Source organism: Haliotis cracherodii, unplaced genomic scaffold (genome assembly GCF_022045235.1).
Source record: "Haliotis cracherodii isolate W230 unplaced genomic scaffold, xgHalCrac1.p SCAF_5, whole genome shotgun sequence".
NCBI classification, from domain to species: domain Eukaryota; kingdom Metazoa; phylum Mollusca; class Gastropoda; order Lepetellida; family Haliotidae; genus Haliotis; species Haliotis cracherodii.
The window spans coordinates 58,199,855-58,227,486 of record NW_027266308.1 but is presented as its reverse complement, the minus strand read 5'-3'; the positions used below and the strand labels follow the sequence as shown (position 1 = coordinate 58,227,486).

The following is a 27,632-nucleotide window of genomic DNA, read 5'->3' as shown; positions in this document are numbered from 1 at the left end:
GGGATTATGTTTTGAGCCATTGCAGTAGGTGCCAAAAACTTTTCAGTCTACTAGACCGAACTTGGCACTTATAGCACATTTTAGTGTTATCATATGGACCAATTGTAATTGAGCATGAAGACCGAACAGAATTGAGTATTGACTCACATGTTACCACTTGCTTTGGGTATTGATAGCTCTCTTTTGGTATTCAATACATTTTTACAACCTTGGGTCCAGTCTATTGCAACTTGAAAGGCTACACTGGGTAATTATGCATTTTGTTTTTGAAACTTTTCATAAGAATTTGTAATCAAGCAACTCAAAAGTAATTGGTAATGTTTACTTTGCATATTTTAGGCAAACAAATAGGAGCTCCCATAAAACTTAGCCTCAGGCTTAGTCAACTGCAGTCAGATCATCAGATGTACAATTTTAGGTTTTCATTTTTATCCTGTTTCTATTTTAGATGCAGGGAGAAAATTTCCCCAAATATACATTTATGGCTCTGGTTTGAATGTAAATATTGAGTGTTACACTAGAGGAAATAAAAAAGGGGACATCAAGTAAAACAAGAATAATCAAATTACATGTCTAGAACACATAATGGTGATGCAGTGCAGAGACTGCTGCATACCTGTCTGAAAGAGGACACATGAAGTAATGAGAATTATTAATGCATTATGGCCTTATGGAGAATCTTTCGAATATTCAATAAAAATGGCAAAATGGATGTTGCACCTTTACTGTTTGACAACTGTCTGTACCCAAAGGAATGTAGGTAGAATTCGTGTTAGGACCAGGGAACATCTTTGCTTCTACAATTATTGCTTGTATCAGAACATGGTCTCTTGAGAGGGTTTTCCTGTCCCAATCTGTATCCCAACTTTAGTGAATCACGAAAGCCCTAGTAATGATGTTGTGTTTGAGTTATGACATTTATAAGGGATGACAATCATTGTCTGTCTAGCAGAAATGGTGCCTCCTATTCAGGGTTATGTTTAACTCAATACTTGTTACCATGGTTACCTGTTAGTGAGCTATTACAGGGTTGTGGACAGCCCTTTGTGTTATTACATATAACAATATCATAAGAAATCTAATCATACAATATTTGTTAAATCTTAGTTGAAATTTATGTAATTATTGTGAACTGTATATGTTGTCTGTATGTTATATCTAGGCAGGATGAATAACTGTTTTTGTACAGAAATGAAGTTAGGTCAGAAAATCAATATTTCTAATTTATTCAATGGGTAATTTCAGTCCCCCAAAACACAAAAAATATCTTAAAGTATTTGAGGTTATTTAAGAATATTTTGGTTTTATGCGTTATTCATTACAAATATAGGATAAACATTTTGATTGGTGTCTTAGGTGGATAAGTGTAGTATTCTGATCAAAACAATCAGGTCTGCTCTTTATAAATAATTATCCCACACCTGAGTTACCTACATTTCTGTTGGAAAGATTGGATCTTTTTGTACTATGTGCTTTCTTCAGTACAAGTGAGTTGAATATGTTTCGTGTACAAATTATTCATATATCTCAAAAATTTATATTGTGCCTGTGTTTTCAAAACAGTGTCTTTTGATCCATAAATCCAGCTATACACATGAAATGTATTTTTTTGGTGGCAATCAACAAGTTTTATCTCCTTAGTTGTCTCCCCTGCTAGGCTACATCAACAAGGTAAATTTCGAGATATCAGACTGAGAAAACCTGCATAATCTTTATAATCTTGTTCTCCTAGTTTTAATTGACTTTTGTTATTAGTACATACACAGATTGTGTCCAGTTATTTTTATGTTGTCAAGGAAACAACATATTCATGTATTTTATGTATTTATTCTTTGAAGTTGCTGCACATTATGTAACAACATATTCTTTGTTAATACTGAGATGCCAGTAATATTTGTTTTCCACCATTCACATGATATTGCCTGTGATTGGCATATGTAAGCTGACAATTCATAGTGGAAGTGACTTAACACAGTTGTAAGCATATAACAGTGTTTGAAATTCACATCAATTTCAGTCTGACAGTAAGAATGACAAGTCTAATAAATTGCTATTCCGGTTAAGCAGTTGCCATTCCAGATTGCTATTACACTGGACTGAACAATAAAGACATACTACAGATGAGAATAACTGAGATCCTGCATCATTGATCTATACATGGAATAAAGATTACGGTTTTCTGCAATATTTGATATCAGGTCATTATCAAAATGCCACTCCTGGTGCAAGTTCATGTCCTTTATATTATTATCTAAATCTAACAACCAAAATTTTGCCATACCCTGGGACAGGCAGGCTAAAAAAGGCCCATCTCGGATTGTCGCGCAAGATGTTTAATATTTTTAAAGTTATAACATACCATTAAGAAAATGTCACATTTTTGTCACTGGGCCTCTTTTCACAAAACTTCCACTTCTTTAATGTAATCTTACTGTCGTCATAGCTATTCAACTTATCCTGGTTTACCAGTAGTTTTGTCTGTTTATGGATTGTCTTCGTTAATGTGCCAAAGAGTAGAACAAAAGATTTAAAAAAATTATCAATGTTGTCAGGGTTCATGAGATTTAAGCCAGTTCAATTTATAGGTTAAACAATTGAAATAATGTTTTCTATTTCATTTGTAACAGCATGGTTGTTACCAATTGAAACAATGTTCTCAAATTTCACCAGAGTACAAAGAAGTTTTAAAGTTATATTAACAACAGCATATTTCTTGTCAATTGAAATACCCGGTAAAGTATTCACCAGAATACAAATTGACAAACATTTTTTTTTTTTTTTTCACAACAGCATATTATTGTTACATATCTTTGTTATCAAGTTGCATATCTTGTCTATATCAGTATGTTTACACATGTTGCAACAAGTTTCTCTCTCTGGACCAATGTGTCCGTGTATCAGTGAGTACGTTCTTTAACTTACAAACATGATCAAACAAATAGGACTATCAGCTTCACTATCGTTCTTGTGGAAACAATTCCAGTTTTTGTTTTGTACTTTTTTACTTGGTTTCTCTTGTTATCTTCAATGCCACTTGTTCTTCATAATAAACTGTATACAAAATGATTGGTTTTGCTTTGTTGTTTTGCAGTTGCTCAGGAATGTTTCTTTGTTCATATAAGCTGGACAAAAGTGAGTCATGAATATTTGGGGGGATATTTTGTTGTTGTGAAAACTAAGCAGACAATGTCATAAATATATCTGCAAAAATAAACATGGTCCCTAACTTTCTTTGTTCAGTATATATATATAGAGAGAGAGACTGAGATAGATAGATTTTTTACTTCTCTATACACAAGCGCACACTAAGTAAAAAGTATTGATTCTAACCGTAAATGTATTCTTGAATAAATGTTACACCAAACACTAATTAAAATGAGTAGTGAAAACGTAAATATTTTCATCCATTGTGCCATACTTGACACTGCCAACAGTAAATTGTCAGTATGCCAGGTATTTCGCCATCCTGTCTATGAAAAAGATGGCTCAGGCACCACCAGTAATAGCATGTGCAAGTATTGTGATACGTACAGGATCATGAGCAAGGTATCATGATACTTATCTGATTGCACAGTTGGTGTATCGTCGAAGCCCTAAAATTTTGTCAGTGGTCCAAAGGATCAGCACATGAAAAAAGTTATCTGTCCTGTTGGATTTCTTCTAGTCCTGATCAAAAAGGTTTTTTTCTGATCTAGTGGTAGAGGGTATTCCCTGAGAGTAGAAGGTTGGGGTTCGATCCCTGGCTGTGACATACCAAGAGATGTTAAAGGATGGTACTTGTTGTTACTCTGCCTGACACTTGGCATTTAAGGGTCTAAAACAAGGTCGGCTCATGGGTCAGTATACTGTGTCTGATTGGGGTATTCATGATAACACCATACCCATGCTCGTGGGTTTCACCGAAGTGGTGAGACCTGTGCTTCGGGCTTTCCTCCCACATTAAGCTGACACGCCGCGATATAACTGGAATACTGTTATAAGCAGCGTTAAATCCAACTCACTATTCATGATAAACAGCGTCATCAGCGTCATGGTGCCTCAGTGGGCAAGAACAATAAAATCAGCATTAGTCCTGACTAGTACAAGCAGCCACACACACTTGTGCAGGCACGTTATTATGTAAGAATTGTCTTTCACTTTGTGTGAGTTAATTGGAGTGTGAACCTTCATAGAGTGAGGGCCAAACTGTATGAACGTCGGAGCTGATCATATCACCTCTCCTCAACTCAAAAAGGGTTTTAGAGGAATTCCTTCATTTGCGCAATTAGATTAAGGAATCAGTCAAGACGGTAAGCACTGTACCACGCGGGGGGTTGTTTAGATTGCTGGTTTTTACCCCTTTTTTAGAGTATAGAAACCTGTGATTAATGTCTTGGTGGAGTACAAACCCATCACCAGACTGCACTATTCATGTTAGATCTACCTTCAAATACACATAGGCCTAATGGTGTGGCTCCAAGACAGACACCCCAACCCACACGTGAACTTATGATTGTACTTTGGACGCTGGTAAATTTGTTTATCTGTACATTTGGTCCACATACTTATGCAGTTAGGATATAGCCATCTTTCATTTGACAATATAACATTCAAATGTCTATATATGCTCCAAATACCATATCAAACATCGTTCTGGCTTTGCGGGTTTTAGGAGTGGTGATGGAATTCGTGATTTCTGATATCCATTGCATGCAAATGCGTTCATATTGTTTCTTTAGAAACATGAACTGTGCCTCTATTAATCATTATCATGCCTTATATTTTCTATGCTTATGCGTCTGTTTTTTGACGCCTCTATATACCACGTCGCCTTCTGTCACCAATAGTCAAATTCTTTGGCCTACCGTAACCCGCTCCTTTTCTGTGCTCAATTCCACCTCCACTCTCAATATTTCTTCAAAACACTGTAGAGGAATGTCAGTTCTGAAATGGCCTGTGCTGATCTGATTCCTTGATTGTATGATTCGGAAATACTCTTTCTCGGTTCCAAAGCTGCCATTTCCACAGTGGTTTTGTCTGCCGTCTGCTAGCTGTCAAGCTCCTCACAGTGATGTCCCGTTCGCGGAGCTCTCTATATACTACCGAGAGTGTAACGAAGGTGTCAGGAGCTGAGAAGGAGCTTGCTGTTTACCAAGAGAGACAACTCTCGTCCTACTTTACAAATAAGATGCGCGGAGTTGCCTCCTTTGAATCAGCTCAGCATAAGTTCTACATACACATTTGACATGTTAAATACTGATGGCTAAAATGGTATGAAAAGTTCTCAACAATATCTTATCAAACTATACATTATATCTCCATACAAACAGGTTGTTTGTGCGTCTCATTAAACGAGATGCAGTGAAAACCATGTCTTTCATCTGATGCCTCCAGACCTTCAATAGATAAGATGCACAGGATCCTTGAACTCACAGAAGATTTAGAAACAGTAGCTGCAGAGAATGTAGTAGGAAAGAAGTGTCTGCGGACCCAAGAGAAACAAGTCAAGCAACACGATTTCATCCCAACGAAAAGGGAAAGTAACATTTGTTCAATAATTCTAAGAGAATTTACTAACATCTATTGTTGTTTTCTCCTTGATTCCAACTTCATACATGTAACCGTTTAGAGAAGTTAATATTAGTAATAGTAATGATATGCACAATTCTATTTGAAAAGTGTACATATGTACTATTCACAGGAGCGGTCGGGTAGCCTAGTCGTTAAAGCGTTCGCTCCTCACTCCGAAGACCCGGGTTCGATTCCCGACATGGGTACAATGTGTGAAGCCCATTTCTGGTGTCCCCCGCCGTGATATTGCTGGAATATTGCTAAAAGCGGCGTAAAACCATACTCACTCACTACTATTCATATATGACTAACAATATGTTCCAAGTAATTGATATTCGTTTTATTATCTCTTCACGGCAAGTTCACGCGTAGCTCACCGACCAACGGTCATATTACCCACAGGCCATTCCTCCACAGACGCTCCGTTACCACATCATTCTCGTATAGAAGCCGAGAGTATTGTACAGACCAACCACACCACCAGGACCACCCATCCGCTAGCAACTACCTGAATTGTTTTCAGTCACCATGGCATGTTGTCAACATCTGTTCTCAAACATTTGTTCACACTTTCAATACCACGTCTGAAGGCCTATGAACCAGAAGCTTTGAATGAATAACCCGCGTGCCTTCATACCCAGTGTTCGACACTTATACTGGTCCGCTGATCCGAACCTGGCATATTTTAAGGACCAGTAAAATTACATAAATCTGGTCAAGTTGTATTTTGGGGACGAAAAACGTGATTAAAGTTTGTTTGACGTCAGTCTGGCCAAGTAACAGAACATAAGTGACAGAAGATAGATATGACCCGTGAATATCCGAGGTAGAATATGTCTTCAGCAACCCATGCTTGCCGTATTAGGCGACTAACGGGATCACAACTGAATCCTAAATACTGTCCTTATAAATATGTTTGAGACAAGTCGACCAAAATGGTTCGGTAAACCTGTGACAGCTTCTTGCATTTTATGTACGCTTCTTTAGAGTGAAACGGTTGTTGACACTTCAATTACAAGTTAATCTCTCTCTCTCTCTCTCTCTCTCTCTCTCTCTCTCTCTCTCTCTCTCTCTCTCTCTCTCTCTCTCTCTCTCTCTCTCAGGGGTGATGGAGAATGGTGTATCTATATGAGATAAGTATACGTCTTCCTATCCACTGCATCTCGGAGAAATAGTTGGCTTGACGAATATATAACAGGGCAAATGTACATGTGTGTTCAAACTCTAAGTACGAACACGTGTACAAGATTGTTGTAGATGAAATACGGTAATTCCAAGATGCAATACAAGGTTAACATGACCTTACTTTTAGAAATCACAGTCATGAGATCGATCGTCCATGACTAAAATCATGTTTCTATTCGTGACCTGACGAAATATGATACTGGGTATGGAAGTTTGCTGATTGCCATACATGAATTGTCAAGCTACATAACAATAATGTTAGGAGACTTATCAAACTTCATATCAACATTCGGTAATATTATCGTACGGTTGGAAGTAGGACAACACAGTTGAATGACCTGCCGATGACCCGGCAAGGTCAGCGGGCAGGGATATCTAGCCAGCGCCGGGCGAGGCTCGTCAGTTCGGCATTGAATAAAGTAGAGAAAATGATACCCCTGTGTTGTCGTACTTTAAACCGTGCGAAAATATTTTTTCGGGTAAGATACGGTTTCCCGTCACACGTACCTCCAGTCTAATATAGTAGAGGGAGTTTGCATAGGTAACAGACATTAATGCGTGTTAAGTCGGCGTTTGCATATGACATGATGTATACCCTAACATTCAGCTAGAAGTGAACAAATATTATTTTTTATATACATAACTATATCAGCTGTAGCACAAACTTGTATCCTTGTTCGGAATGAAAAGGAGCATATTCAAGCAGATTAAAAAAATATATTTTATCACTATATGTATATTAGATAATTGGATACAATTATATACAATGAATATTTCAGAGCATATATTATATCATTATATTTTATCACTATATGTATATTAGATAATTGGATACAATTATATACAATGAATATTTCAGAGCATATATTATATATTAAATATTGACAAATATAGCTTGATACATTCGTGTCATTCTGAAGTTTATTGTGTGTAGAGTTAATCATACTATGTTTGAGGCAACTTGACATTACATTTCTGGATCAAATAATTCAAGCAATACAATCCACAGAAACTGGACTCATAAAACGAACAAAGTCTTGATTGAAATAGGCAGGTTGGTGTCTATAACTATCAAAAACTTTCTTTATTTTCAAAATAAAAGGCCTGCCACCTCAGGCCTATACGAGACGATGGATCAGTGTTCACTATACAGCCCCTAAGATGTTGAGGCAGAGATCGTACAGGCAATGTATCTTGGAAGTGTAATTGTCAATACGAGAGCGTAACCAATCTACATTATCCACCAAAACAGATAACATTTAGCGTAAAGGGCAAAAAACTGTGAAAATTATATAAAGTGACCACTGAAAATCAGTGATGACACCAGGTGTTCGCGAAAAAGGTCTGCATGTCCTGCCCTACCGGTAACACCGGTAAATAAAGTATTTATTGCCTGACACTGCACATCTGTACTTCTGCCATGCGACGGCGGCCTGTAAATCAAACCAGACAATCAAGTGATCGATGAATCAGAAAATCCAGGGATATAATAGTGCATTTATTGATCCGTTGAAACTAATAAACACAATATGATAATTTTATTTACATCTGCACATTAACTGCGTAAAACTGGGTCACTGTGTATAGCGATCTGCAGTTGGAAGGTATTCATGATTGTTTACTTTATATATACATTTCCTTTAGTCTATTTCTATCACGGTCGGAGTATGTGCAAATATGTTCGTAGTGATCTGTTAACTGTGTTGAATAAAATCTCCAGTCGTACGTACGTTTCTATGTTTGAGTAAATATAAGTATTCTCCGACCAGGGTAATGGCTTCCAGATTGAATACAAAGAGAGCATATCCGAGTTGAAAACATGTTCTAGCCATATCATTCCCCTTGTCATGTCTCCAGTTACCCTCGGACAGATTGACTTAGGCTCCGATATCGTCTGCTTCCACTAGTCGACCTGGGACCCCGACACTGCATGTCTGGGTGGAGATCTACAAAATGAACCTTTGAATGGTTTTTTCTCATAACTTCCGTGGCCGCTTCTCCTCCAACCAAACCCACCACAAAGTTTGGGGGACACGTATCGGGTAACACATTGTCTGGCGTGTACGAAATCTGACAAGCAGCTACACTAGCCGTTCAAACGTCTGTCCTTACATGAGGACACATGCGTTCTTGCTTTCGAAATATGTGCTCAAAATAAGTGCTAAAATAAATATTTTTCATTTTCAGCTTGCATAAATGTAAATACATGTCTGTTGTGTACTCTTGTCACTTTCAACCTGCCATCAGAGCAAAGGGAGGGTTGGAACAGTTTGATATTGATATCTCCTCCAACTTCGGCAGGTGACGTCCAAAGTTCAAGACATCTTCGTACATTGGGCCTTCCAAAGTCAAGTTTTGACACGGATACGCAGTCAGTGGACTCTATGTCAGCCTCCATATCCCCAGTTTCTTTGTAGAACAGCGGAGACGTTAGCTGACTATCTTGTCCATAGTTGAGTAGAGTTTGTATCACACTCTTGTAAGGTTAGCCTCAATTACTCGAGGTCACCACCCGTCCTTACAAATACACAGCCACTTGGGACCAGAGAGATTGCATGCACATGTTAATAGGAATCCCATCTTCGTCATCTTCCCGATGCAAGGGAGTTAACTGACTATAAAAGTCCTGTTTCCTCCCTTGCCGTAATAGACTGGGATTCCGGAGTTACATTTTGGCTGGACTAACGAGTCTATGCATAATCCAATCAAAATCGCGTAAAGACATCCGGTTCGTAAACAACATGAATTTCAACGTGCAGGGTTTGCAAAGCATTCGTACCATCAACTAGACGTCGACAGATATATTGCAAATCTTTTCATGCACTTCGCGGGGTAAGACCCTTTTTATTACAATAGAGATCTTGATTAGCGATCAGATCGTTTTGACTGGGTGCCGCCATTTTGTTTAAAGCAAATGCAAGTGAAATGAGAGATAGAATCTGATTGGCCAATAGAAGGGACATAGAAGGGACATAACTCGTAATAGCCACTGGTGGCGCTACGATCGAGCCCAGAAATTCCAGCCTAGTTCGGCAAGGATGGAAACTGGACTTTTATAGTCAGTTAACGCCCTTGCCTCGGGAAGATGCATCTTCGTCTGTCGTCATGCAGTAGAGTAGACTCATTACAGCACCACCAGCATGGGAGACACGCTTCCCCGTTTGTGATTTGGAACTCTACCGGGCTAAAGCCTGTAATAGGAGAAAGAGGATGAACAGGATGCCTTGATACGCAAGTACTGATGTTTGACGCACTCGACTTTCGTATAGCTCTAACGAACTGGTAACGCCCTTTTTTCGAGTGTACGGCCATGGCTAGGTAGATTAGTTAGGACCTTTCACAAACGTAACCTTTTTACCCACAGCAGGAGTCTTGGTGTTTATTCCAAGGCGCACCTCTGGAATGTGACGATCTTCTCTATACTGCTTTCCTTGTTACTTTGACCCCCTTCCGTGCTAGTCTTGATTCGTGGAGGTTACTTCTAGCTTCGTTGATGGTGGAGGCGCAGGTCGAGTATGGTCAGTTTGCTGCCAAACTGTACAGAGGAAACGCAAAATAAATATATACCCGAAAGCAACAATTCGTCTTAAATGGCATGAATTGGCCTTTATTTGTCCATACCAATCGCCATCATAATTTTAGACATTGTCATGAAGGTTAGAAAAAGTTGTTTTACAAACTCTAATGTATCGTGATTTATGCCTGTGGTTAGAAGGGGGTCTGCACTGTTAACGTAATAGCCCTACATTCGCAAGTGAAATTCGCACGTGTTAGGCCAACCTACTAGTGTCTTTTCTGAAAAAAACCTGTCAAATGAAAAGGCTTAACCAGAAGAATATCTTTCTGTAGTAGTTATTGATCGGATTATACAAGGAGGATCCTGTCAAATGAAAAGGCTTAACCAGAAGAATATCTCTCTGTAGTAGTTATTGAACGGATTATACAAGGAGAATCTGTAAAATATTCTCAGAAAAATGTTAGTGGTGTTCTTTGCATTGCTATTCAGCTAATTTCAAATGCAAATAATAAAATAACAGAACGTGCCCAATATATCAATACAATACGGTACATGATGAAATTCACTGATAATTTGAAAACATTGGTATTTCACGTTTATGTTTATTGCAAGTCGGAGTGGGTGCATTGGTGCAAGTTAAGACCGGAATTAAAGCTTCATACTGAACAAATGCTTTCGAAATTATATCTTTTTTGCATTTCATCTGTACGATCTTACATCAAACGGACTTAAACTTGCATTATTAGTGGTTTGTGGAATCATATGTGAACTAGTCCATTGCGAATGAGCTGCAATTGTTCTTTTGTAGTTCGGTTCTCAAAGAACTTCAGCCATTTACTGGGATCGGAAATATGCCATTTACAGCCCAAGGTCAGTCTAGAAATGGATAATGTCGGAGAAGAAGTGACACGTTCACTTCGCCTTTGAGGAATGAATGTTGTGTCCCCCGAGTACACTTAGATTAATGTAAGATGTATCTTTCACTGGCATATACCACACATGTTGAAACGTGTAATTGGGTCTACCGCGTAAGTCCACTCGTCTTAACAACGGGGGCGGTCGGGTAGCCTAGTGGTTAAAGCCTTCGCTCGTCACGCCGAAGACCCGGGGTTCGATTCCTGACATGGGTACAATGTGTGAAGCCCATTTCTAGTCTCCCCCGCCGTGATATTGCTGGAATATTGCTAAAAGCGGCGTAAAACATACTCACTCACTTAACAACGGAATATAATCTTCACCCACACATGAACTGTCACAGAGGTTGCACAACACACCACTATTTGTGTTATTGACATCTTTACCCAACTTTAACTCAGCTAGCGCTACTAACCGCAGTCCTAGTTTCAACCGATGTGATAGCTTCACTCGAAAACGGTAGGTTGGTTTGATAGATAATGTTTGGAGTCAGAACTGTTCAACAACAACACATGTAAACATAATTTTGAAAAATCATATATATGCTTCCTCAAACGTTTTGAATTTGACTTTCTTCTACTCGCGAATCAAAACAAATAATACATTTGCCCCATTTCTGTTTTTCTCTTGAGAAACTTTTCCTTTCCCCACTTATCTGTCACCTGAATCACCTGATGCGTCCATCCAGTAGCTCGTTGTGGACATCTCTCAGTTTGTGCATACGGTATTTCCTCTATCAGACGCCGGGACTCTAATAGAAGCCGGGTCAATTGTTCAGTGCAAAAAAAAAGAATCCGGGCCTCTAATAGACACCAGGTCGATCAATTGATATAATTAATTATCCCTTTTGGGGACCTAACTTCGTGGTCAGAGTGATATGGGGGTATAAATTGAAGCCGGGCCTCCAATTGACGCCGGGTCAAAGGCATGTCCGAAATAAATAGAAGCCCGGGCGTTTAATAGAGGAAACACGGTAGTGTCACACCTCAGAGTTTGGTGAATTCGACGTGAACAGCACACGTCCGTCTGAGCGTCCACAACTGTTTATTTGGACAACACGTGTGAGAAGTATCAGCAGCAAGTCAAGTTTAAAACTCAAACTGAAGTCCCCAGGTCTGCTGCCTGGTCACTTATATACCCCGGGTCGTCAGCTGATTTTCTTTGTTTAGAAACACCATGCACGAGTGAGTTGTTATTATGATATTATGATGATCTTTAATCTCACTGGCCTTGTGCCAAGTTGGATACCCCCTGTCAAATCAATCTCAACTAGGAGCATAACTGACCAGGGTTGTACTTTGATGTTTGTCATTTCCCCGGTCGTCAACCCCTCTTGGTCCAGCCTCTACTAATCTGATACCTTGGTTCTATTGACCAGGATATGATTACCCAGGAGTCCAGTGTATATCCCTGAATGGCCAATGTCCCATTGGTTCAAAGGTCATTGTTCAGACCCACGACATGACCATTATTCTACTTATTGCCTTGTCGTGACGAATGTCCATCCAACTACGCCGCTGTCCCATTTGCGGGTATTGTCAAAAGGCAATCTTGGATAGAACAGGTTCCATGTACAAGTGAGACCAGATTCTAAAGATTCCTGTGTAGTCTGTCGTTGTAATTCTTAACCAACTCTGATGAGGCATCAATGTACATGTGTGTTATTTTGTGTTAAATACCTCGTCACGAGTGACCTAAATGTGCGAATATACTCTTTCTGCAGAAGTAGCTTTAATATCTTCGTTTTGAGTAACTATTAACTTTATACCTTGTTTACCTACACAATCCTTCAAAAACACCCGCAAATTCAAGACCCTTGTCTACACGAACATTTTTAGGTACACGAAAATAGTTTTCAAACCTTCTACCAACTTCTCAGGTTTTTGTTGTTGTTCTTAAATGGCTTGACCGAGACATATAGAGATACAATTTCTATTGCTATGAGTAAATAACGCACACCATCGTTTACGCTTAAACAGAGACCCTATGCTCTGGCTTGAAAGACGATTGACATCAGCAAGGTCCATGTCAGAAACTCCTTTTCTTTCTTTAGGCTGAATTTTATTCCACGTTCTTTTAAAGCAGACTGAAATGTTGCTGCTCGACAATAGGATCCTCTTTCTTAAGGATCAAAATAAAGTTCATCCAGAGTCTTGGTGGAATGTGTTGTGTGTTGTAAATAGCAAAGACAAACATGGATACTGCGATACATGTTTATTAAACTATTAGATTAGTACACTGTATTGGATTAATCAAGTAGAGTTTGGAAGTACAACATTCGAACATTTTGACATTTGTTTCCTTAGTACCATATTAATTTCATGTACCGCGACCTTGATATTTTTTCTCATAATAACCCTTTTGGTACTCCAAGTCGGATCAGAGAAAGATCATCTTGCATTCCTCATGAACGTGTTTCAGTCTAACCAGAACGATGAACGACCGTTCCTACCAATCCAGTTTTGGAACGCATAACATACTTCCGTGTGAGGAAGTTCATCTTCGACCTGGCTTCCAAACACAACACTAAATTGTTTTGTTGATTTAGTACACGTTCCCACGATCTTCTCTGTCGATATAGTATATTATAAACAATCGGAACGAACTTTCTTACTGAGATTAAACACAGTAAGCACGTCCTGTTAACTTAAAACAATTTGTCAAACACACTTTTAGTCAAATAATGTACAATTACGACCATGTATGTCTAGATGGTTAAATGACACCGACCTCGTCCTCTTCGACTCACCACTCGACCTCGTCTCACCCATACATACATCGTCTCAACCGTACACCCGGACGCCACTTGACCTCGTCTCACCCATACAGACATCGTCTCAACCGTACACTCGGACAACACTTGACCTCGTCTCACCCATACATACATCGTCTCAACCGTACACCCGGACGCCACTTGACCTCGTCTCACCCATACAGACATCGTCTCAACCGTACACCCGGACGCCACTTGACCTCGTCTCACCCATACAGACATCGTCTCAACCGTACACTCGGACAACACTTGACCTCGTCTCACCCATACATACATCGTCTCAACCGTACACCCGGACGCCACTTGACCTCGTCTCACCCATACAGACATCGTCTCAACCGTACACTCGGACAACACTTGACCTCGTCTCACCCATACATACATCGTCTCAACCGTACACCCGGACGCCACTTGACCTCGTCTCACCCATACAGACATCGTCTCAACCGTACACCCGGACGCCACTTGACCTCGTCTCACCCATACAGACATCGTCTCAACCGTACACTCGGACAACACTTGACCTCGTCTCACCCATACATACATCGTCTCAACCGTACACCCGGACGCCACTTGACCTCGTCTCACCCATACATACATCGTCTCAACCGTACACCCGGAAAACACTTGACCTCGTCTCACCCATACATACATCGTCTCAACCGTACACCCGGACGCCACTTGACCTCGTCTCACCCATACAGACATCGTCTCAACCGTACACTCGGACAACACTTGACCTCGTCTCACCCATACATACATCGTCTCAACCGTACACCCGGACGCCACTTGACCTCGTCTCACCCATACAGACATCGTCTCAACCGTACACCCGGACGCCACTTGACCTCGTCTCACCCATACAGACATCGTCTCAACCGTACACTCGGACAACACTTGACCTCGTCTCACCCATACATACATCGTCTCAACCGTACACCCGGACGCCACTTGACCTCGTCTCACCCATACATACATCGTCTCAACCGTACACCCGGAAAACACTTGACCTCGTCTCACCCATACAGACATCGTCTCAACCGTACACCCGGAAAACACTTGACCTCGTCTCACCCATACATACATCGTCTCAACCGTACACCCGGACAACACTTGACCTCGTCTCACCCATACATACATCGTCTCAACCGTACACCCGGACGCCACTTGACCTCGTCTCACCCATACAGACATCGTCTCAACCGTACACTCGGACGCCACTTGACCTCGTCTCACCAATACTCACCCGTACACTCGGACGCCACTTGACCTCGTCTCACCCATACAGACATCGTCTCAACCGCGCCACGTATGTGCTTCGTCATGTTTGTTACTTGTTTAAACTCCGCACTCAGCAATATTCCAGCTATATGGTGGCGGCCTGTAAATAATCGCGTGTGGGCCAGATAATTCAGTGATTGACATCATTAACATCGATACATGCGATGACATGCATCAACCAAGTCGCCTCTAGTCGCATGGGTTGCTGAAGGCCTATTTTAAGCTTCGTATTGACCTACGTCACAGTGAAAAAAACATTTAGTTGTTTTGTTCCCTGTACGGAGTGTTCCTGCTTTTGAATATTGCTCCTTGACCAGTGTCAGCCATTTTCCTTGACATTGTCCCTTCGTTCACAACCATTCTAAACGAATCAAGATTTCATTGTATTACTTCACAATTGCAGGGAAATAGCTTTGTTTTCATGGTTTTATAGAAAGTATACCACTAGTCACTGATGCGTCAAATCTTAAAAGAACCCCAACATCTCTACCATAAAACGTTTTCAAAGTTTTACTGAGACCTTGAATGTTGTAGCCTTGATCAAACAACTTTTGAGTCAGTCATTTTACCTTCTTTGAAATCTTCGTAGCAAGATCTCGATTGTACCTCAAAAGTTGTGAATGTGGACACCAATGGCTGGATCCACTACAATACTGCTTGACATAAAGGGAAAGTTGACTGTCATACGTACCGAATTGTGGAGAGTTGTTTGGGCTTGCAATATGATTGATTGGCTATTCACATACATGTTCTATCTTTTGAAAGGCAGACGGTATGCCGAGCAGTTCCTGTCCCACGCCCTGCGATGACACTAGCCCTATTAGTGTTGGCAAAGAAGGGCATGTCGAATTCTTGTGAATGTTCAATTTTTTTAATGTAGCATTTTACGTCCTTGCATATGCTAATACCATTCAAACGATTCATAATAGCGGAATGGTTTAATTACGTTAGGGTTATAATTGAAAAAAATGTGGTAGGTTAGTTATTGTAGTACTACCAGTGTGGTTCAGGTGCATTTAGGTGGTAAGGTAAAAATGGAGCTTAACGTCGCGTTCACGATTAGGGTGCACTAGGAATCCAGACGGTCTACAAATTGACACTGCATTAATATGTGCAACAGAAGAAGAAGAGAGACGAAGAAGATGAAGATATTTATTTAAGTGTCACGCATTGTACAGCAAATTGTTACGTAGTTCGGGAATATATTCAATGCCCGGCCAGTATGACCTATGAGACACTAAAGTCTTTAAAATGCGTAAAACATATATAGATTATAAGGAAACGGTATAAGTAAGGTCAGTATAGGTACTTTCAGTCACCCAATCCCAAGTCTGCATGTCCTCCCGTGTAAACATATTCCCTACCTGCGAACATGCACCCCCACCACCTAACTTACTTATACAAACAACTCACTATATCTTCGCCAACCCTCTATCTCCACACACACACACGCACGCACGCACGCACGCACGCACGCATGGACCCACGCGCATCGTAATCATCTTCCCCAACCATTTCCCCACAACCATCTCACTATGTCAATGTCAGACCCCATGGATCCATGCGCATGGTTACATACGTACCCCCTCTTCCCACCACACCAGCCATTCTCCGCCATCCCCCTGCATCCGTCTTACTATAACTACATCCGCTCTCATGTATTCGTACGCGTGCTTACACACATACACCTAGACTAACATTTAGTCTCTGAAATCTTATATTACACAATATCCTTCTTGACTCTAAAAATAAAAAAATTCCCTATGCTGATTTCAGAGAGCTAGCTTGAGCTGGCTAGACTTGCTTTTGTATGCATTTCTAGATTATTATTTTTTCATAAAATAAATATATTCCACGGTCATGGTGCAGGACTAACATACACCCCACTCTCACCATACAACCACATCAATCTCACTATATCCGCATGAACCCTCGTGTATCCGAGCTCATGCTTACCCCTCCCACCCCTCTCCGACATTCCCCTAGATTCACTACACAGTATAAATATATCCGCCCTTTAGTATCCGTACAAAATTATTACGTATTAGGGGGGACACGCATATAAACAGAGCAGCCAAAGGTTAAAATGAATAGAAATCATATCAATACAAAAACAGGAATTCGATGAATACCAAACTCACAATAGATATGTGTACCCTACTCACACACTTGAGTCCAAAAGAGGAACAGGTCAGCTGAAATTGCTAAGGCAGAAGGCGACCCCTTAAACACTTAAAGGAGAAACAACAAAAAGTATCCGTACTCACCCACCCATACACCCACCCACACCGTACCTCTGCATCGAACCACTGTATCTTCGCCAGTCCTCATATATCCGTGTTCATGCTTACATAAATACACTCTCCTGCCCCTATTCCCAATATCCATCGAACTATAACTATATACGCCCTCGTGTATCCATACCCATACTTACATACAAACCACTCTCACCATACCACCACATCCATCTCCATATATCCGCATGAGCCCTCGTGTATCCGAGCTCATGCTTACCCCTCCCACCCCTCTCCGCCATTCCCCTACATTCTTCACACAGTATAAATATATCCGCCCTTTTGTATCCGTACAAAATTATTACGTTTTAGGCGGACAGCTACTTGAACGCATATAAACAGAGCAGCCAAAGGTGAAAATGAATAGAAATCATATGAATACAAAAACAGAAAATCGATGAATACTAAAACTCACAATAGATATGTGTACCCTACTCACACACTTGAGTCCAAAAGAGGAACAGGTCAGACGGAATTGCTTAAGCCCCCTTTCCACAGGGCTGCGACCTTTGTGCCACCTTTGAGCGACCAAAAACCTGCCGGGACGCTCAATGGTCGCCTGATCCCAGAAAATCATGTATCTATGTAACTGCTCCAGCAGTTGTTCAGCAGTAACTGCTCGAGTCGTTCAGCGTCTGCAACCACAATGAAACACTGCAGGTACAAGCCCTCTATTAATAGGCAGGCTGGGGAGGCACAACAGGTAGCTTTGCCTAGGTGTCTCAAGGGTTGCCGTGGTCGCCGAATGGAGGCACAAAGGTCGCCATCCTGTGTAAAGGCCCCATAAGGCAGAAGGCGACCCCTAACTTAAAGGAGAAACAACAAAAATTATCCGGACTCACCCATACACAAACACACCCACACCATACCTCTGCATCGAACCACTGTATCTTTGCCTGTCCTCATATATCCGTGTTCATGCTTACATAAATCCTGCCACTATTCCCAATATCCATCGAACTATAACTATATACGCCCTCATGGATCCATACCCATACTCACTAGTGCTTACATACATACATCCTCCCACCATTCGCCTACATCCATCCACTAAAACTATAACCGCTTTAGTGTATCCTTCCTTATACTCACGTAGCACTGCATGTATCCAATTAGACGTTTAAACTATCGTAAATATTTTATAATATGTACATATTAAATATCAGTAAACAAAGATTATCATAACACATTAGATTTCCTCCGTCTGCCTCTGTCAAATAAAATGAGAGGCAGCCAGAGATTTTACAATGGCATCAGAACGCAATTAGAAGTTCAACTGGTCAGCAGGTGATAGTTGCGGAAAATTACAGTAAACTTCAGTTACAGATCTCCATAACGAATATCTAATGTCTGACAAAAAGATCACAGCTTGCTTTAAAGTGTACTTTACCTCAACGGTGGTGCGGGGCGGTGGGATAGCCTAGTGGTCACGCCGAAGATCCGGGTTCGATTCCTCACATGGGTACCATGGGCGGATACGGGGGGGGAGGGGTGGGGATACGGTGCACTCCCATCCCCACCCCACCCCCACCACCCTTTTTTAAATCTTTATTTCTTTATAAATTACCACCAAAGACAATAAATAGATCGTAATTGTGCAACCCCCCTTTTCAAAAAAGCTGTATCCGCCCATTGGTACAATGTGTCTAAAGGTGTTACAGGTCTAGTAAATCTACGAACAAAGTCCAAGTTTGAATTTGACTAATATACCACGTTGGCATCTTCATATAATAGTGCGAACGTAAGGCTCCACACAGAGGTAGTGTTAAACTGCCTGTATATCCTAGGCTTATCATCGTTAACTAAGCCTGTATCGTCCCAAAGACCTCTAAGCCACATTTCGTGATAAATCTTAACTAATGATACTATAAGACGGAACAGCATATACTCTCCTCCCAAAACGAATAATTTCCATACGTTGTTTAGTGAAATACCAAACCCAGCCCATCACACCTCGGACCGCGAGATTAGGAGTTTTGATCCGTTAAAACAACAATAGTTAAATTCGTAGTTGATAATATGATATCCAAATATGTAAGGAATAAACAATAACAAGAGTGTACAGTTTCTATATAGACATTGTATTATCCCCGTGTTTCAGGTAGCCACAGGTCTTGCAGGGACCTACCCAATGCCTACATTTACAAAATATTTATTTACAATGAATGTATATCAGATGCCTTTTCCAACTAATTTAATTTCTTTGGCCAATGCAAAGCACTTGACTAAACATTTTCTTTGAGAGGCATTTAGAAGTTGGAGTACAAAGTAAGGATAAGATTTATGGATGACTAAATATTGTTTGCTTGCATCTTTTCCTTGGGTTTCAACATTCCATGTCATCCTGTCTGATGTCCACTTTCTGCAGCTTTCTTTGGTAGAAAAGTCCCTTGAATATCATCTCCATTATAGACCTTAACGCGGTACAAAGGTAGACCATCCCGCAGTATCTCCTGGGAAATGGTGAAAATCTCCCCTGTCCATCGCTCATATTCTCAGGAAAATATAAAGTCTGATTTGATCTCCCACTTTGAGACAGAAAGGTTTTGTGGTGACTTCTTTACTTCCTGAAGAAAGACAATTTCATCCATAGAACTTGTCTTTCTTCATCACACCAACTTCTAAATGCCACTGAAAGAAGTACTTTACTTCCTCCCATTCTTCTGCCAATATATTCTCCACCAGATGGTGATTTCTTTGTCTTAGTCACTTTAGAAGGAGGCACCGCTTTTTTCCCCCCATACTTTTGCATAAATGTATGTGTATGTCCTGGCTATGTTTGTCTCGGTAATGCCATCACTTGTGGCGGATCTATTGGGTTGTTGAACAGGACCAGATAGTGGCAGCTCCTTCACTGAGTAGGATCTTTACTATAATGCAAGTTTTGGTTCATGGCAATCACTCGTACTTCCGTGAACAAGTCATTGAGTCCTTGCTAGCTGTAGACATTAGATCCAAAACGATAAGGTTTCTCAATTTAGGATTGGGAAAATGATTCCATTCCAACTCGGAAGAAATCCATTGTACAAATTCCTCAAGAGGTTGAACAGTTCTCTTGACAACATTGTAAAGAGGCTGCCATTGTTTATACAACCAAATAATAGGGAAGGATTTATTATTGTTCTCTGTTAGTATTTGTGTAACCAAGTATGTTTTGCCGTAGGAGGTCCAGACACAGTCGTGGTGAAAGGATGTAGGGAATCTTAAGCATGAGTCGAATGTGCCAGAGCCCCAGGAGCCAGACCAGGAGCCGGAGGAGCCAGAGCACAGGCCAAATGAGTCAGAGCAGGAGCCGGAAGAGCCAGAACAGGGGCCTAATGAGTCAGTGCAGAAGCCAGAGCAGGAGCCAGAGGAGCCAGAGGAGGTCCAGAACAGTGCCCAATGAGTCCGAGCAGGGCCCAGAGGAGCCAGGGCAGGAGCCAGGGCAGGAACTAGGGAAGCCAGAGCAGGAAACAGAGGAACCCGAGCAGGAGCCAGAGCAGGGACCAGAGCAGAAACAAGAAGGGTCAGAGCAGGAACCAGAGCAATAGCCAGAGCAGGAGCCCAATGAGTAAGAGCAGGAGCCAGAGCAGGAGCCAGGGGTGTCAGGGCAGGAACCAGGGCAGCCAGAGCAGGAACCAGCACAGGAAACAGACGAGCCACAACAGGACCGAGAGCAGGAACCAGAAACCAGAGGAGCCAGAGCAGGAGCCAGAGGAGCCAGAGCAGGGGCCCACTGAGTCAGAGCAGGTGCTAGATCAGGATCCCAATGAGTCAGAGCAGGGGCCTAATGAGTCAGAGGAGGAGCCAGAGCAGGAAACAGAGTAGCCAGAGCAGGAAACAGAGTAGCCAGAGCAGGGGTCAGAGCAGGAGCCAGAGGAGCCAGAGCAGGGACCAGAGCAGAAACGAGACGAGTCAGAGCAATAGCCAGAGCAGGGGCCCAATGAGTAAGAGCAGGTACCAGAGCAGGAAACAGAGGAGCCAGAGCAGGAAACAGACGAGCCAGAGCAGGAGCCCAATGAGCCAGAGCAGGAGCCAGAGCAGGAAACAGACGAGCCAGAGCAGGGGTCAGAGCAGGAATCAGAGGAGTCAGCAGGAGCGAGAGCAGGAACCAGAGCAGGAAACAGACGAGCCACAACAGGAGCGAGTGCAGGAGCCAGAGGAGCCAGAGGAGCCAGAGGAGCCAGAGCAGGGGCCCACTGAGTCAGAGGAGGTGCTAAATCAGGATCCCAATGAGTCAGAGCAGGGGCCAAATGAGTCAGAGGAGGAGCCAGAGCAGGAAACAGACGAGCCAGAGGTGTCAGGGCAGGAACCAGAGCAGGAAACAGACGAGCCACAACAGGAGCGAGAGCAGGAACCAGAGGAGCCAGAGGAGCCAGGGCAGGGGCCCACTGAGTCAGAGCAGGTGCTAAATCAGGATCCCAATGAGTCAGAGCAGGGGCCCAATGAGCAAGAGCAGGAGACAGAGCAGGAGCCCGATGAGCAAGAGCAGGAGACAGAGCAGGGGCCCAATGAGTCATAGCTGGCGGGGCTCGTTGGGTGAAACGTACTTCTTTCAAATGTTTCATGTTGCTTGGTTTTGAAAAATGATACAAGGCAAGTGAACTTGTCCATTGTGTTCACTCCCACTTTGACAGTCAACTCGGGAAAGACGAAATGTGAAGGAACGCTTCTTTCTATATACGTAGGGGCTGGTGGGGAATCCTCCAGTTTCCTTAAGCGAAACGAGTAACCCCATCTTATATCATGTACGGTTTGTCCCAGCTTGTTTGTTGAATCTGTGTCGTACTGGACACGTGGATCTGTTTTACAAAGAGACATTGTTCATAATGCTTGTGTCTGGTGGGTTGTTGGATTACCTTCTTTTCAATCAAGACTTGGTTGTCTTCATAGATGAGTAGTACCTTTTAGATTTCAAGCCTACAAACTCTTGATTGTCATGCTATGGGTTTCATCTCTAAATTTTCCAATGACCTTTTTGTTGGCTGTGTTGTAGAGAGGATGTGTTTGGGGTAATCAGAGGTATCATGTCCTGATACATATTTTCTGTTTGGATGGCAAAACAGATAGAGTCTGTGTCAGTGAGAAGGAGATGACTCGTATGGCCACAGAAAGGGTTGGTATAAGTATTAATGGAAGTCATACATCAGAACTTTAGAAGCATCCAGAATGCTAAATTCAACGTTTATGTGTCTGTTGGGGGCAAGGGTGGCCCAGTCGTCTAAGGCGCCGCGATTCGATATGAAGAGTTGCGTCCCTTGGATACGCCAGAAACCTATGATTGTGGGTTCAAATCCCGGTTCGCTCCGATTATGTTTCTAGGTTTGTCAGCACCATACCCGTGCTCGTGTGTTTCACCGAAGTGGTGAACGTCTGAGACCTGCATCACTTCGTGTTTTCCTCCCACATTAAGCTGACACGTCGTAATATGACTGGAATACTGTTAAAAGCGACGTTAAACCCAACTCACTCACTCACTTATGTGTCTTTTGAGATACAAACTTTGTGTCAACATGTGAACAACTACTATGTTATTGACTATTCTAAAGGCACGAAAGGATCGCTTGGCTCTCTTTTGACCTTAAACCAATTTGACATCCGCTCTTTTCCTCAAGTTCTCCATGGTTTCACCTTCTTGAAATGATTCCTTGCCTGTTTTCTCTTACCGGTGTTGAAATCAATTTAATCTTTAGCCACGGGCATTGTACAAATTTCAGAACATGATCTTCACAACAAATATCCCCTGACTCCTGGCAGGGATTGTGACATGGCCCACCCATATAAGTTATTGGCATCAAGATAGATAATGTGATCTTTTTGTTGACAAGGGTCATAGATCTAATATTGGGATGATTGGCTTTGGCATGTCTATGGGTAATCATGGAGATTGCCTCTCCTTAGACCTGACTCGACAAACAGATGCATGTTGATGTCAGTTAATAGTTCTAATGTCACCTGTCATTTTGAGTGAATCTTATCGGCATTGGCGTATAGAAATGTACATGGTCCAACTCTGGCTTTTAAGCAAATGTTACGGAAATGTTCAAAATCGAAAAGATTAAATGTTACCTATATCCCTCTCAAGTTTATTTCTAGTGATTTGAATGGGGAAGATTTCCTCCTTTTCTAAATTTTGGATCTCAAACGGGTAAGGAAATCCAGGTTATTAACATTCTTGTTCTGCCCACATAAAACAATTGTAGTCTTAACATTAATGACAGCTTGTTAAGGTCTTAGTTTGAGAGGAAAGGGGATATGACAAGACCCTCAAAGTGGTTTGTAACGTGCCATGTGTATAGTGAGTCCTGTGTCTGGAATGTATTGCAACACCCTGCTGATGAGAGAGTGAGTGAGTTTGGTTTAACGCAGATTTTAACAGTATTCTAGTTATATCACGGCGTATCAGCTTAATGTGGGAGGAAAGCCCGAAGTGATGCAGGTCTCAGACGTTTACCACTTCGGTGAAACCCACGAGCACGGGTACGGTGCTGACAAATCTAGAAACATAATCGGGGCGAACCGGGATTCGAACCCACAATCACAGCGAATTGTGGCGCCTTAGACGACTGGGCCACCCGAAAGCTACTTTGCCCCGTGTTATCTTTTATAAGTAGGACGTTGCGTGAATAATGGTAACTCAGTGTCAGTCAGGGTATTTTTAAACTAAAAAAATGTCTTGTTGTATTTGACAAGTAATGTTAGAGTAGCGCGTTTATCTAACAAGATAGACTGGATGGTGTATGGACCACGAGATGTAGATGATAAGAGAACTGTCTTGATTAGACTATTGATACTGAGCGACAGCGTGTTACATGATTGAGAGATTTTTCGTTTAACCGTGTACTGGCTGGTCTGACAATGTGTGGAAGTGAATAAAAGAAATAGGCCTGCTTAGATTTGCATCAGGAGACTATTGCGAGTGTTTGTCATTGCAGTGTTGGCAGTACTTTCCTGCTTGCAAAACTTTCAAGACTTACAATATACTGTCGTCAGGTACTTGACGGTTGTAGGTTCTTTCCTAACTTTTCCTGCTATGATTCTGTCACCATATGCAACAACCTAATATTTTTAAAACAATATTATATATAACATATAATATTGTTTTAAAAATATATTCAACAACTTAATTTTTTTAAACAATATTATATATAATATATAATATTGTTTTAAAAAAATTAGGTTGTTGCATATGGTGTCAGAATACGATACCTATCAAAGCTCGAGCAGCCAGCAGTAGTATATATGTTATACAGTAGTATACATTGGATATTATGTCACATGAGGTACATCAAAGATAAACAGTTGTTAGTGAGATATATATAAGAGTGCATGTTTATACAAATCTTTTGCTCATAGTGAAGAATTGATGTACAGAATCAACGATGTTAAGAAGTATCTCTTTGTCTAGGTTGACAATGTCAAATAAGGTCATATCCATTAACATAATGATAGCTTTCAGATCTAATCTCAGTGTAATGTGGACAAGTTAATTAATAGAAAGTGTATAACACTTTCATTGTATAACACTTTCATTGAACACAATAACTGAAACATGCAGTATTATGTTAACAAATCTTTCAAATTTATGACCGTTCAAATCACTGCATCCTAGTCTTAACTTGCAGTGAATTTACGCGTGAACCAATATGTCAGGCACTTGCGATTTACCACAATGATACAGATTTTTTAAACTGCGATACTAAAGCGCTTCTCAAAGTAGAATCTAGTATATTCCAGGCGGAGACTGTGAAAGTAAAAATGATTTTTATACAATTTAGCAATTAGGTTCATAGTGTTCATTAGTGTTACGTGTTACATGACGTGGACGATCTAAGTTTATTACAGGTACCATATCACATAAATAATTTGGCTCCTTCCACTTTTCATTTTATAAAATATGCATAATCTGTGAAAGTGCTGTCTTTCTGCCAAGGGGGATAGGCCTGTTTCCTAATATAATTTTAAATGACCTGTGCCCCCAACAGCACCACATATTGTCCTAAGTGCATAGAGATGCAACATTTCTAGGAACAGTTCTTGACCCTTGGTACAATTATTCCATTTGTGTTCACAGTAATCAAACAAGGGTAATATGAATTAACATGTATGTAGACCGTGTCTATTCATCCGATATTTCGAACTACCAAAGCAAGGGCTAACCTTGGCAGTTAGATTTTCAATATGGCTATGTTAATGCCCATGACTTGTGGCCCAATGTGACTGTGACTATTAACATTCTTTATTTTGCTTCTGTTTTATCAGGATTAAAGTTTACTTCGCGAGTTCTAGCCCGTGAATTGATTGAAATACTTGTTGATATTGGATCATCAACACTTGCATACAGCGATGTATCATCAGCAAACACTTCTATATTACATTGGACTGAGTGAGTGAGTGAGTTGGGTTTAACGCCGCTTTTAACAGTATTCCAGTTATATCACGGCGTGTCAGCTTGATATGGGAGGAAAGCCCGAAGTGATGCAGGTCTCAGACGTTCACCACTTCGGTGAAACCCACGAGCACGGGTATGGTGCTGACAAACCTAGAAACATAATCGGGGCGAACCGGGATTCGAACCCACAATCACAGGTTTCTGGTGTGCCCAAGGGACGCAACTCTTTACATCGAATCGCAGCGCCTTAGACGACTGGACCACCCGTGCCCCCTATGAAATAATAATTACGGGTTGGTTGGTAAGCAGTTGAGTCACCGGCGGTAAACCCGGATTGCAAACTAGAAATAACTGTATTATCAGAAAAATATTGTGCACGTTTTGGGACATTCGTTTCAAATACTTTCGACAGGCAACCTCAGATTGAAGACGAAGAATACGTTGAGTCCAAACTTCTTTAGTCGGCAATAATACAAACAAATACAATTACTAATAGAAATATGTCGAGCGGAGATTCCAACTCAACAACTACTAGTGAAGTCCAGCAAGCAGGCATATCCTACTCGCGGCTGCACATACAGGTGCTGTCGGAATACAAGACTAACTAACAGTAAAGATGTAAACATATATATACACTACTGGACAACAATAGACAGACAAAGAGACAATGGCGTTGCCCTGGACATAGGGCTTATGGATGTGATTACAGACATGGCCCAGGGGAAAATGGATTAGGCTATAAATGTCATAATGTGACATGCCGTGTTAGACAATGGTTCAACTGACTGCTGTTACGCATGGATTACATCATGTTAAATAGTCCAGATTTCCAAAACGTTATGTAGTCAACACTGTACAATAGGAAAGTTGTTCAGAAGTTACAATTCTTTAACATTGCGTTGTCCAGAGTGCTGTTAAGTCACCCTGTGACAATATCGTCATTTTTTAAAAAAAAGGAAGAAGTTAGTTATAGTATATTAAATAAATAGCTGAATAAAATCATATACCCGGCGCATGATTCATAAAGATAGTTAGCACTAAAATGTGAATCATGCTATATAATGAAGGCACATAGAGTTGGTGTGTGGTGTCCCTATTCTCAGATGCATAGCAAATACCAAGGGTAGGGTTATGCATCTAGTTGGTTGGTTGGTTGTTAACGCCGCACTCAGCAATATTCCAGCTATATGAAGGCGTTTTGTAAATAATCGAGTCTGGACCAGACAATCCAGTGATCAATTTCATGAGCCTCGATCCACGCAACTGACATGCATCAACCAAGTCAGTGAGCCTGACCACCCGATCGTGTTAGTCGCCTCTTACGACCCGATATCATTCGTTGCCTTTTACGGCAAGCATGGGTTGCTGAAGACCTATTCTACACCGGATCTTCACGGGTCTTCTGCATCTAGAATGGACATGAGAGAGTAGCCCCCTAGTTCTGCATCTAGAACGGGGCTACTCTCTCATATCCATGACTAACGCATCTCGGGTGAATCTTTGGGATGACCTCCATGAATCTCGTATTGCTGGACACAGTCAACAATCGATCCAAAAGCTGATGCTTTTCAAGATAAACTGTCCCACAATATTTTTTGTAGAAATACGTACATAACTAAAAATAAAATGTTGAGTAAATGATAAAACTAAAATCAAATAAATTAAGTTATATTATAAACTACAATAAATTAAAATAAAACGTTTTGATATATGATATACAACAAACAAACAAATGAATATAATAGA

General features: G+C 41.2%; 1 protein-coding gene across 1 annotated transcript; it reads left to right on the top strand.

Moving 5' to 3' along the window:
* Positions 1-13,870: 13,870 nt before the first annotated feature.
* LOC139443788 (neurofilament heavy polypeptide-like) lies at positions 13,871-22,016 on the top strand. Its single transcript, XM_071224704.1, has 4 exons — positions 13,871-15,188; positions 20,743-20,879; positions 20,951-21,244; positions 21,294-22,016. Exons 1-4 carry the CDS (start codon positions 13,871-13,873, stop codon positions 22,014-22,016), a joined length of 2,472 nt encoding a protein of 823 aa, XP_071080805.1.
* The last annotated feature ends 5,616 nt before the right edge of the window (positions 22,017-27,632 follow it).

Bases quoted from the DNA above. Each gene is read 5' to 3' on its own strand.
- LOC139443788 (XM_071224704.1), top strand. From the start codon at position 13,871: ATGTCTAGATGGTTAAATGACACCGACCTCGTCCTCTTCGACTCACCA. The intron at 20,880-20,950 runs GTCCAGAACAGT...GGCAGGAACTAG, and splicing joins AGCCAGAGGAGCCAGAGGAG to GGAAGCCAGAGCAGGAAACA. The intron at 21,245-21,293 runs GTGCTAGATCAG...CTAATGAGTCAG, and splicing joins GGCCCACTGAGTCAGAGCAG to AGGAGGAGCCAGAGCAGGAA.